The sequence below is a fragment of the Schistocerca piceifrons genome, chromosome 10 (assembly GCF_021461385.2).
Source record: "Schistocerca piceifrons isolate TAMUIC-IGC-003096 chromosome 10, iqSchPice1.1, whole genome shotgun sequence".
Classification (NCBI taxonomy): Eukaryota; Metazoa; Arthropoda; class Insecta; order Orthoptera; family Acrididae; genus Schistocerca; species Schistocerca piceifrons.
The window spans coordinates 101,570,320-101,582,847 of record NC_060147.1 but is presented as its reverse complement, the minus strand read 5'-3'; the positions used below and the strand labels follow the sequence as shown (position 1 = coordinate 101,582,847).

The 12,528-nt window shown below is 40.9% G+C and overlaps 1 protein-coding gene across 1 annotated transcript in view; it reads right to left on the bottom strand.

The window, feature by feature from the left end:
* Positions 1 to 202: 202 nt before the first annotated feature.
* The window catches only part of LOC124718903 (general transcription factor 3C polypeptide 3), a 30,896-nt gene continuing 18,570 nt past the window's right edge, over positions 203 to 12,528 (bottom strand). The window contains exons 2-3 of the mRNA XM_047244551.1: positions 5,527 to 7,473; positions 203 to 1,383 (exon numbers count right to left, since the gene is read on the bottom strand). Coding sequence (XP_047100507.1) covers positions 583 to 1,383; positions 5,527 to 7,470 — 2,745 coding nt within the window. The 5' untranslated portion in view covers positions 7,471 to 7,473 and the 3' untranslated portion in view covers positions 203 to 582. The remainder of the gene's footprint in view (positions 1,384 to 5,526; positions 7,474 to 12,528) is intronic.

Here is a 12,528-nt window from a genome sequence, read left to right as displayed (position 1 = left end):
ACAATCTCTCTCTCCTCCCCATTCCATCTGATAAGTCTCCCTTGGCCCGAGGCTACCGATTTTTCCAAACTTTCCCCAGTTCTCTAATCGCAGAGATATCCTCATATTTTGCTAATTGTACATACAAAATTATATCACTGAACACCACATGTTTCAAGAGACATGACATCATTAACACGAACATGCATGAAAAAATGCTGTGTCATGCATGACATTTTAATTTATTACATCCTCAAAACTACAAATTTTGCAGACATTATCTAAAGAAGGATCTAGATAGAGGGAGGAGGATAAGGAGAAGGTGTACAAATAGAGGGGAGTAGGAAATGGGCAAAGAAAGGAAAGAGGATGAGATGGACAGAGAGGGGAGAGGAGATGGACACAGAGAGGGGGGATGAGGAGATGGACAGAGAGGGAAGGAGGAAATGGACTTACAGGACTAGAATACATACCCGAGCAACAATGGGTACTCAGCCAGTTTATAGTAAAACTTGCAAGTTGCTGCAGCTCCCATCATTTTCATTTTTCTCTATATTCAGTTACATACTATGAATGTCAACATTTTAAAGATAATCCTTAGTATTAGACAACAATATACTTTTCAAGGTAGCTCCTTGCGATATCACTGGAACCTGAACTGTGGTAAATTAAATACAAATTGAATGCCGCTTCTCTTTGAAGGTTCAATCGTTTCGGCGACTGCTCAATTAATGGCGAGACATTACTCTCCAGCGCATTACGGTAGTTAAATATAGCAGCAGGTAACAGGCCCAACTGGTGGAAAGCTCGACCTAAATTGTAGGACACTTCTTGGAAACCCTCCTGACCACGGTATTTCCTGTACAGACTCATAAATGACAGCCCCTGGACGACAAGTGCATGTTTTTTTGCGGAAAATTTTTGACACGCGACCTGAATAAGCGTCACTCCGACAAGGAACGCAGTCATTGCTGACGGCCTGGCACGGTAAGCCGTGGTGTACTCACTCAGGGCGTACTTGTACGTCCCCGCCACGAGGCAGTTGTTGGCATGCAGGAGGGTGAGGGCCTCGTGGTTGGGTTGCCTCGCAAGAAGCCTCATGAGAAACCTATTGTGACGCACGTCATCAGCACGCTGGATGACCAAGTTGAACAAATTCCAAATCCTGGGTTTGGAGGAGTCTCTCAACACATTATCTCTCGCCAAATTGTAGCCGTAGTATGCGTCGGCATTGTAGAAGCAGGCCAACATGCACATGAACTCGAGCTCCCGCAACATTTCTGGCTTGGATGTCAACTTCTTTGAGCCCAGCGCCGAAAATGTCAGTCTCTGCAGGAGATTGAACCGCTCAAGTCGCATACACGTGTTGCACATTTCTTTGAAGAGTGCCCACTCTTCTTGTACCTGTAACAGAACAAGATGGGACTATCGTAATTTTCCTTAATACCACTCCCAACATTAATATTGTTAAAAGCATCAATAATTACACAAAATAGCTAATTTCTTTGTAAAGCTGTAGCTCATTGGAGATTATTATTCCCTGCATAGTTTTTTCAGTTACTGATGACAATATTATAGCTAATGCAGATGGAAATACTTTTTCGCAAGAAATATCCATGATTTATGATCCTTACTAAATACAAGGAGGTGAAATTTTCATTGAGCAAATAGCCGTTTATTTCTAAATTTGGTTACCTCATTTGAAAACTCTCGTTCTCCTCTTCTCAACAAACAGTTTATTCCAAAAACTTCCTATTTAAAAAGTTATACATACTCAAAATTTTGGTGTACCGCAAGGTTGAATCTTAAATAGTGATTATTACCAGAATTCAGTACCACACTTCTATAGTCTAAATTTTCCCAAATTAGAAAAATATCTGCTTCCACCAGAATAACTTTTTACTTTGTTAATTATTCAATTTGAAAATTGCACCTTTAAGAATTTTTTTTTTTTTTTTTGACTTCAGGAATCCTCGCATAAGTATGTTGGTCATTTGAAACTATGCATGCACGACCATTACAGTGGTGCGACGAAGTTGAAATTCGTGTCAGTTGTCAATGAGACTTTAGGGGTGACGGTCCTATACGTGTCTGCTGGTTCACGTGGTTGTCTTGTGAGTAATTCAGGTTTAAAATGGAAGCAGAAACCTAATCAGGTCAGATTACGCGTAGTGACCAAACAGAAATTTACAATGCTTTGAAAGAGGTGTGTGGAAATAGTGTGGTGGACCATAGCACAGTATCACAGTAGTCTGCTCATTTCTGTGAAGGTCGGGTAAGCCCTGAGGACAATCCAAGAAGGGAATGCCATCAACTGCAACACACTAAACCTCTCAGGTTATTGTCAATAACACGTTGAGAGAGGGTCGTCAAAAAGTATGAGAGAAAATGAAATATGAGGCCAGAATATGTCATTTGAGTTTACAGAAACATAACTGTAATGTTGACGATAAGGTAAGTTGCTGCCGGATGGGTTGCACATGGTCTGAGTGAAGAGCGGACAGCAGGTTGCAAAAGAATTGCTTCAATGTTACTGAACATAATGAGCACTGTTTCTGACATGGACTGTTGCATTTAATGAAACCTGGATACAAGATAATGCACCAGAACTGAAGTCTCAGTCATCACAATGGAAAAGATCTGACTCTCCACACCAGAAAAAAATTCTGCAACAAACAATCATCAAAGGTGAAACTCATGATTATCTTTGTGTATGACACGAATGGAGTCAAAACTATAAATAAAACTGCCCCATGGGACATCTGCAGCAGGTGTGTACTACAAGCCGTTTCTGCAATATGTTTTATACTCAAAAATTCATAAAAGAATGCCTAACATTCTTGCAGCTGGTCTCCTCATTTTGCACAAAAAAGGAAGCCACATGTTGGCCTACCAGTGAGTGAAACAATCAACAAATGGATGGGAAATCCTTCCCCACCCACCACACAGTCCTGAAATTAGCCACCCCAGGCTATGATTTGTTTCCCAAATTGAAGGAACAATTCTGTGAAAATATTCTGATACAACTGAAGAAGCTTACAGTCAGGTGACCCCAGTAATCACACAATTCAACAATGAAGGTGCTCCATCTGGAACAAAGAACTTGCCAAATTGTTGGGAAGCTGTCATAAGCAAGAATGGAGATTATATTGAATGCCTGTAAATTATTCTCTAAAATAAATTATTTGCTTCAATTCTATCTCGCAGTGTGCAGAACTTTTGAAACGATCTTCGTAGAAAACTTTTTTCATAAATTAGCGCCTGTAATTTTGGTTTTTTTCTTGTTATACAGCTCTTGATCTTTTACTAATGTAATTGTGTGTCCTTATTTTTGCTATGTTATTTGTTGATGATAACAATATAACACTAAGTTTTGATTTTTAATCTTATGCATATCTAAAGGCAGGTTTGTAGGACAATGAAGTCAGAGGCTATCATTCATTTCATCAATATCGTGTACTCTGTGTTGATGTATGTCTATGGTCAGTTATTTGAAACGTAAACTTAATTGTGATCAAGTCTTTAGTTTACAGCCATCAAGTCAACAACGTACAATGCTTTTTAAAACAATTCCCATTTATTCTACCGTCTCAGTTGCACAATTTTAATTCATGACACGTTTTGATCACTCTTGATCATCTACAGATCTAACAAGAAGAGGTCCCCAGCAGTGAGATTTACTTTTTTACTGCATTAATTACTTCTATTCCTCATTTTGCTCGAATTTTGTTTCAGTTATAATCCCTTCTTTCATTTAAATCTTCATCTACATTGTTTTGTCCATAGTGTGACAGAAATTTGTGTGTTCAATGTTTGTATGATGATTATCATCTAAAAAATGCACATCTGATAAACTAAAAACACATTTTTGACATCACTGCACAGTCAATATGAATACATTTATTTCGTCTTTTATTTCTTAACCAACAGACCAGCATTTTCAAATGTTTACATATTATAACACATAAATAAATATAAATAAATTTGGTGCAGATATAGAAATTTACATTTAAGCCAAACTGAATAAAAGTAATGAAGAATGTCATTATGATTTTTAAAAAGTAAAACAAAATAAAGTACCTGACAAGATTCAGACCCACAACCTCTGCTCGCTCAGTATATAAGCTACACAAGTGGCAGAAAGTGGACATGCACTGAAGGCAACTTCGCAACTCTCACACTACACACTCCGCCATTGACGACCAAAAGGCAAACATAGATGTAGATGGCATCAGTCTGCATTGCACTACAGCCACGTAAACATGGCTGTCATCATTGTTGCTCCCGCCAAGTGTGAATCACGAAGTGTAATTTGGTTTCTCCAAGCAGAAGGGAATAGTGCAGCAGAAATTAATTGGAGAATGAGCTGAGTGTAAGGTGATAACTTCATGACTAACAGTGTTGTGCGCGAATGGTGCTGAAAGTTTAAAAAATGGCCGAAATGACGTGCATGAAGAAGGGGGCCGAGGACACATGTCTGTCATTACAGCCGACCTCATTGAACAAGTTGACAGAATGGTTAGAGAAAATCGTAGGTTTGCCATAACTGCTTTGTCTACGGAAATTCCGGAAGTTTCAAGATCTGTCGTACACTCTATCGTGCCTGAACATATAGGCTACAAAAAACTTTGTGCTCGTCGGGTTCCAAAAATGCTGACGGATGCTCACAAAAGTCACCGAATGGCGTCAGCTTTGAATTTCCTTGTAGGTTATCACGATAAAGGCAAAAACTTTTTGAAATCAACTGTTACTGGAGAAGAAACTTGGATCCAATATGACACACAAGGGAAAAAAAAAAAAAAAAAATGACAATCACAACAATGGATGCATCCAAATTCACCACACAAACAAATAAATTCAAACGAACATTCAACAACAGAAAGGTTATGGCTACTGTGTTTTGGGATCAAACAGGTGTGTTGCTTGTAGAGTTTATGCAGCCTGGAACCACTATCAATGCAGCTACTTATTGTGACACTTTACGACGTTTGTGGAGAGCCATTCAAGCAAACGAAGAGAAATGCTGATTTCAGGAATCGTGTTGATCCATGACACTGCTCATCCACACACTGCTGACACAACCCAACGGCTCACTGAACAATTCCAATGCGACATTTTCGATTATCTGCCATACGGTCCTGACCTGGCACCCAGTGACTTTAACCTTTCCCCTGAACTGAAAACTTGGCTAGGAGGGCATCACTTTCAAACCAATGAAGATCTTCAAAACTATGTCAATGCTCATTTGAAATCAATGGTGGTAACATTTTTTGAACAGGGTATTGCAAAGCTTGTCCACAGGTATGATATATGTCTCAATCTTTTCGGTGATTATGTTGAAAAGTAACCATAAGTGTACAAAACTTTGGTAATAAAATAATTGTTTTCTATGAACTTGTCTTTTATTTATAGCCTATCAGAGGTTGAAAACGGCCCTGGTACATTACTGCATATCTGTAAGAATTTTCACGACAGGAAGATCATGATCATTGTCGACAGTGAAGCTACTACGAAAGAGAGGAAAACTATATGAGCAAAGTTACATACCGACGGTTCTCCTTTGCCAGAATGGAAGTCCGGAGCATCAGGGTCATGGGATGGCTCTCCACGGCTGGTACGTATTTCCCTGAGCGCGTCGCGTTTCTTTGTAAACCTCCTCATTCGGGTGAGTGCGTACATTTCCTCACGGTTCCTGATCCGCGTCCAGTGCCTGGACAGCAAAAGCTGGCCCACAGCCAGGAATTCTTCGGTCTTACCCTCAGCATCTTTCAGAAGCAAGCACCGCTCATACAGCAGTCCCGGTTCCAGTACTTCCGACTCTTCATCCTGTGTGAGGACCACGAGTGCCTCCTCCTCACGGCCCACGGCTTTCAGCAGGTCCGAAAGTGTCAGCCGCGCGTCCAGGTGCTGTGGCGCCTGCGTGACCACCTGCCTGTACGCAGCAATTGCCTCCTCGGTTCGGCCGCACTGCTTCAAGCACTCTGCGTGCCGCAGCCACACCGCGGGCAGGCTGTAGTTTTCTGTCTCTGTAAGCGGTTCTAATAGACGCAGGGCTTCACGGTGCTCGCCTTCCGACATCAGGGCCTCGGCTACATCAAGGTACAGATCGCCCGACTGCTCTGGGCTTTGCCCGTTCAGGAGCAAGTTCAGCAGCTCGTCAATCAGGTGAAAAGTTTTCATATGGATTAGTACGACTATAACTTTAACTTTGAGGTCAATCACCAGTGTCTCCGGGATATTGCACGACATTATCTTCAAAACTGGTTCTCGGCCGGACGCCTGATTCTCAGATATTGCTTCCACTTCCACTCCACAATACTGAACGAGGATGTTGATGCATTCCTGGTAGTGCTGCAGGCTCAAGAGAAGTTCCAACATCAAATTGACATCTTCCGTAGTGACGGACTGAGGACTTTTGGAAAATGCGATGTCCATAACTTCCTTCGCACGGACCAGTTCATTGCGCTCGTGGTACTTTGTAGCCACAATCTTCGCTATGTGGAACAGGACCAGACCCTGGTCGTGACGGAGGAGTGTCATCAGCCTGATGAGGCCCCTGAGGCCAGCCTTCGTTTCACCCACCTTGTCCAGGAGCTCCCAGCGTTTCATGTATATACTGACCATGTGCTCTTCCGTATTGGCCGAATCAGCTGCAATGGCCTTGGAGTAGCAGGTTGCCGCTTGCCTCAGGTTGCCCTGCTCTTCAGAGATTTCAGCTAGGCGTACCCATTGGTCCACATCGTTTGGGTTCAGGTGGGCCGCAATCAGTGCAAACTGTAAGGATTTCTCCGGGTAGCCCTTCTCCTCATACAACACCGCGAGCGTGTGGAAAGGCTCGGGGGCTGTCGGCACCTGCCTTATTATCTCTAGGCACATTTTAATGGCCATCTCGTGATCACCTCGAGCGTACCTTAAGTTTGCCTCACCCATCAATCCCTTCAGGGCGGGAGGAAGGTGCCGTCTGACACGTTTGGTCTTTTCTGTAGTTGATTTCCTCTGCCTCTGTGAAGGCCCGGCTGCTAGTTCTTCAAATTCTTTAACTGCTGCACTTGAAGGTTTAGGCTGGATTGATTCATCTGGGCGGTCTTGTACAGTACTGTAACTGTCAATAACATCGTCGTCGTCACCATCGTCGTCCTCATCGCCGCCCATCAAACTCGCGTACTGACTAAATGTCAATTCCCCATTCAGAAAACGATTTGTTAGCTCTGACTCTTTAGCATCTACCAGCAAGTCACGTTCCAGCACATCTAATTCCATCGGTTCCATATCATTGCTAGAGGACGAACTTTCATCCATTGTGACCATAGGAACTAGGTTACTCGGTGGTGGGCTACTACCTTCGTCCCAGAAGCTCAAAGATTCGATGATCTCAGCATTGTTCAGGGCTTCGCTCAAGTTTTCAACAGCGATGATGGTGGTGATGCCACTGTCCGATGCATCGTGTTGTGCATTTACACTTCCAGAGCTGGTGTCCTCTTTAGCATCCATTGTCTGCAACAAGTATTTCAGTTCAAGGCACTGTTTCTATAATGACTAGGTAAACAGTACAGTATTAAGAACTTAAGCGCAGTCTATAAAAAACAGAAATTAATAACAAAATTTAGGTACTTTACCATCAACCTGCTATGCACTATTAATAAGTCATGAGGTGTATAAAACAGCATCTCCCCTTCTTATTAATAATCTCCAACTGTATAGTGTAAAGTGACTACAAACATCTAATAGTACTGAAGAACACAATACCCAAAACTAATACGTAGCCTAATACAAGGGTTGGAGCTTAAGCAGTGGCAACTATTTATTCACAACCGATACAAAAGAGTTAAATGTTTGCACCTGTTACTGTCCTTAAAAGTAGTCACCAGAGTTGTGTAGAACCTGTTGCCAGCGATATGGAAGGCTTAGTAAACAGTTGGCAGAGCCTGTTCTGCTGATGGTGCGAATGGAGCGGTCTAAAGTTATGTGATTCTTGTGTACGACTGTGATGGTGTTATCCTAATGCATTACATTCCTTCACGGCAGAGCATCAATGCACAGTATTACTGTTCGTTTTTGGAGCATCACCTGCGACCAGCTTTGCGAAAGAAGCGGCGACACTTTCTGCGTAGCCCACCCATCATTTTGCAACACAGTGCGCCAGCGCATACAGCGCCAGCTGGGGCTGCTCTGTTCTGTCGATGGGACTGGGAAGTACTGTACCATCCACCACACTCCCCGGACTTCCGTCCTTGTGACTTTGATTCGATTCTTAAGATGAAGGAACCACTTCATGGCATTCACTTCAGAACTGTTCCAGAGATTCGACAGGCAGTAGACTGCCCCATTTGCACTATCAACAGAATAGGCTCTGGTAATGGTATACTACGCCTTCCATATCACTGGCAACGGGTTATATGTAACGCTGGTGACTACTTTGAAGGACAGTAACAGGTGCAAACATGAAACTCTTTTGCATCAGTTGTGAATAAATAGTTGCCACTATTTAAGTTCCAAACCTCAGATAAATTCCATTTTTTGCTCACTTACATAATTTTACTACCAAAAGATGTTTTGTTTCACAACTGACTTGTAACTGAATGTTTTATATTTATTTTGTGTCAATTTCAGCTCTTATAACATTTTACATTTCATTAATAGTTGTTGTTGTTGTGGTCTTCAGTCCTGAGACTGGTTTGACGCAGCTCTCCATGCTACTCTATCCTGTGCAAGCTTCTTCATCTCCCAGTACTTACTGCAACCTACATCCTTCTGAATCTGCTTAGTGTATTCATCTCTTGGTCTCCCTCTACGATTTTTACCCTCCATGCTGCACTCCAATACTAAATTTGTGATCCCTTGATGCCTCAGAACATGTCCTACCAACCAGTCCCTTCTTCTTGTCAAGTTGTGCCACAAACTCCTCCCCAATTCTATTCAGTACCTCCTCAGTAGTTATGTGGTCTAACCATCTAATCTTCAGCATTTTCTGTAGCACCACATTTCGAAAGCTTCTATTCTCTTCTTGTCTAAACTATTTATCGTCCATGTTTCACTTCCATACATGGCTACACTCCATACAAATACTTTCAGAAACAACTTCCTGACACTTAAATCCATACGCGATGTTAACAAATTTCTCTTCTTCAGAAACGCTTTCCTTGCCATTGCCAGTCTACATTTTATATCCTCTCTACTTCGACCAGCATCAGTTATTTTGCTCCCCAAACAACAAAACTCATTTACTACTTTAAGTGTCTCATTTCCTAATCTAATTCCCTCAGCATCACCCAACTTAATTCAACTACATTACATTATCCTCGTTTTGCTTTTGTTGATGTTCATCTTATATCCTCCTTTAAAGACACTCTCCAGTCCGTTCAACTGCTCTTCCAAGTCCTTTGCTGTCTCTGACAGAATTAAAATGTCATCGGCGAACCTCGAAGTTTTTATTTCTTCTCTATGGATTTTAATACCTACTCCGGATTTTTCTTTTGTTTCCTTTACTGCTTGCTCAATATACAGACTGAATAACATTGGCGAGAGGCTATAACCCTGTCTCACTCCCTTCCCAACCACTGCTTCCCTTTCATGTCCCTCGACTCTTATAACTGCCATCTGGTTTCTGTACAAATTGTAAATAGCCTTTTGCTCCCCGTATTTTACCCCTGCCACCTTTAGAATTTGAAAGAGAGTATTCCAGTCAAAATTGTCAAAAGCTTTTTCTAAGTCTACAAATGCTAGAAATGTAGGTTTGCCTTTCCTTAATCTTTCTTCTAAGATAAGTCACAGAGTCAGTATTGCCTCACGTGTTCCAACATTTCTACAGAATCCAAACTGATCTTCTCCGAGGTCAGCTACTACCAGTTTTTCCATTCGTCTGTAAAGAATTTGCGTTAGTATTTTGCATCCGTGACTTATTAAACTGACTGTTTTTTAATTTTCACATCAGTCAGCACCTGCTTTCTTTGGGATTGGAATTATTATATTCTTCTTGAAGTCTGAGGGTATTTCGCCTGTCTCATACATCTTGCTCACCAGATGGTAGAGTTTTGTCAGGACTGGCTCCCCCAAGGCCATCAGTAGTTCTAATGGAATGTTGTCTACTCCCGGGGCCTTGTTTCGACTCTGGTCTTTCAGTGCTCTGTCAAACTCATCACGCAGTATCATATCTCCCACTTCATCTTCATCTACATCCTCTTCCATTTCCATAATGTTGTCCTCAAGAACATCGTCATTGCATAGACCCTCCATATACTCCTTCCACCTTTCTGCTTTCCCTTCTTTGCTTAGAACTGGGTTACCATCTGAGCTCTTGATATTCATACAAGTGGTTCTCTTTTCTCCAAAGGCCTCTTCAATTTTCCTGTAGGCAGTATCTATCTTACCCCTAGTGAGATAAGCCTCTACATCCTTACATTTGTCCTCTAGCCATCCCTGCTTAGCCATTTTGCACTTCCTGTCAATCTCATTTTTGAAACGTTTGTATTCCTTTTTGCCTGCTTCATTTACTGCATTTTTATACTTTCTCCTTTCATCAATTAAATTCAGTATTTCTTCTGTTGCCCAAGGATTTCTACTAGCCCTCATTTTTTTACCTACTTTATCCTCTGCTGCCTTCACTACTTCATCCCTCAGAGCTACCCATTCTTCTTCTACTGTGTTTCTTTCCCCCATTCATGATAATTGTTCCCTTATGCTCTCCCTGAAACTCTGTACAACAAACTCTGTACAACCTCTGGTTTAGTCAGTTTATCCTGGTCCCATCTCCTTAAATTCCCACCTTTTTGCAGTTTCTTCAGGTTTAATCTACAGTTCATAACCAATAGATTGTGGTCAGAGTCCACATCTGCCCCTGGAAATGTCTTACAATTTAATATCTGGTTCCTAAATCTCTGTCTTACCATTATATAATCTATCTGATATTTCTAGTATCTCCAGGGTTCTTCCATGTATACAACCTTATTGCATGATTCTTGAACCACGTGTTAGCTATGATTAAGTTATGCTCTGTGCAAAATTCTACCAGACGGCTTCCTCTTTCATTTATTATCCCCAATCCCTATTCACCTACTATGTTTCCTTCGCTCCCTTTTCCTACTCTCGAATTCCAGTCACCCATGACTATTAAATTTTCGTCTCCCTTCACTACCTGAATAATTTCTTTTATCTCATCATACATTTCATCAATTTCTTAATCATCTGCAGAGCTAGGTGGCATATAAACTTGTACTACTGTAGTAGGCATGGGCTTCTTGTCTATCTTGGCCACAACAATGCTTCACTATGCTGTTTGTAGTAGCTTACCCGCACTGCAATTTTTTTATTCATTATTGAACCTACTCTTGCATTACCCCTGTATGATATTGTATTTATAACCCTGTATTCACCTGACCAAAAGTCTTGTTCCTCCTGCCACCGAACTTCACTAATTCCCACTATATCAAACTTTAATGTACCCATTTTCCTTTTTAAATTTTCTAACCTACCTGCCCGATAAAGGGATCTGACATTCCATGCTCCGATCCATCGAATGCCAGTTTTCTTTCTCCTGATAACTTACTTGTAAATAAAAGATATGCATTGTTCCAATAAATTTTGAACACACTTTCAGGAACAATGAAAAACATTATAAAAAATGGTATAGGTAGAAATGTGAAGAATGACGTATGTTCCTTCAGGAAATGTTGGTACTAAATATGGAATGGATTTATATGTACCATATATCAGCAACACAAAAAAGTGGATCTTTGTGCTTCATCAGTTACTTTTGGATATTCACAAACAGTTGTACTTTCAAACATGTAGATTGAAATTAAGTCACACAAAAATACTACAACAATTTGTAACACTTTGTAAAATAACAGTTTTCATCTTATTTTTACATTTTAACAATGAGACATACTTCTATAAAATTAAAAAATTTATGATAGCTCCATGCATATGTAACTGTTGTTATTGTTGCCATGTAGATATGTGAGTTGGCGTCTGAACTGATTGGCAGTGTACCTACGGCTGCGACAATACTTTTTAACTATGTCTTGGACTGTGGTAAATAATTGAAAAACTGCATAAGAAGTGTGTTGGATTATTGTCAAATAAGAATCCAAGACCTGTTAATCCTTGCCCTTAGTTCATTTAAACCATGATTACAATATGTCTCTCTCTTTATTGATGTTTTTCGTTCTATCTGACAAAGTACATCACACTCTCAATTTTTATGAAAATATAAAATTTTTGTAATGTTTTGATGAGGTACCATACATTAGAACAGGAAGTGGGAGAACTGTGGAGATCTGATGTTCCAGACATCTGCATAGAAACTTCCTTTTCACAATAAATGTTATGGGGGGGGGGGGGGGGGGCAAAGGAGACATACTTCAGTAAATCAAGCAGAGCCTTGCAAAACAAACATGCATAAATTGAGGAATGTTCAAGTACTACACATACCAGTGTTTGACATATAGCAATATGGCAGACATAATGTGTGCATGCCCTCTATCTTTATCATCTGAAAGTGGACTCAACATTTTCAAAAAGAAAGTGAAGGTTGTCGTTCGGATGCAGCTC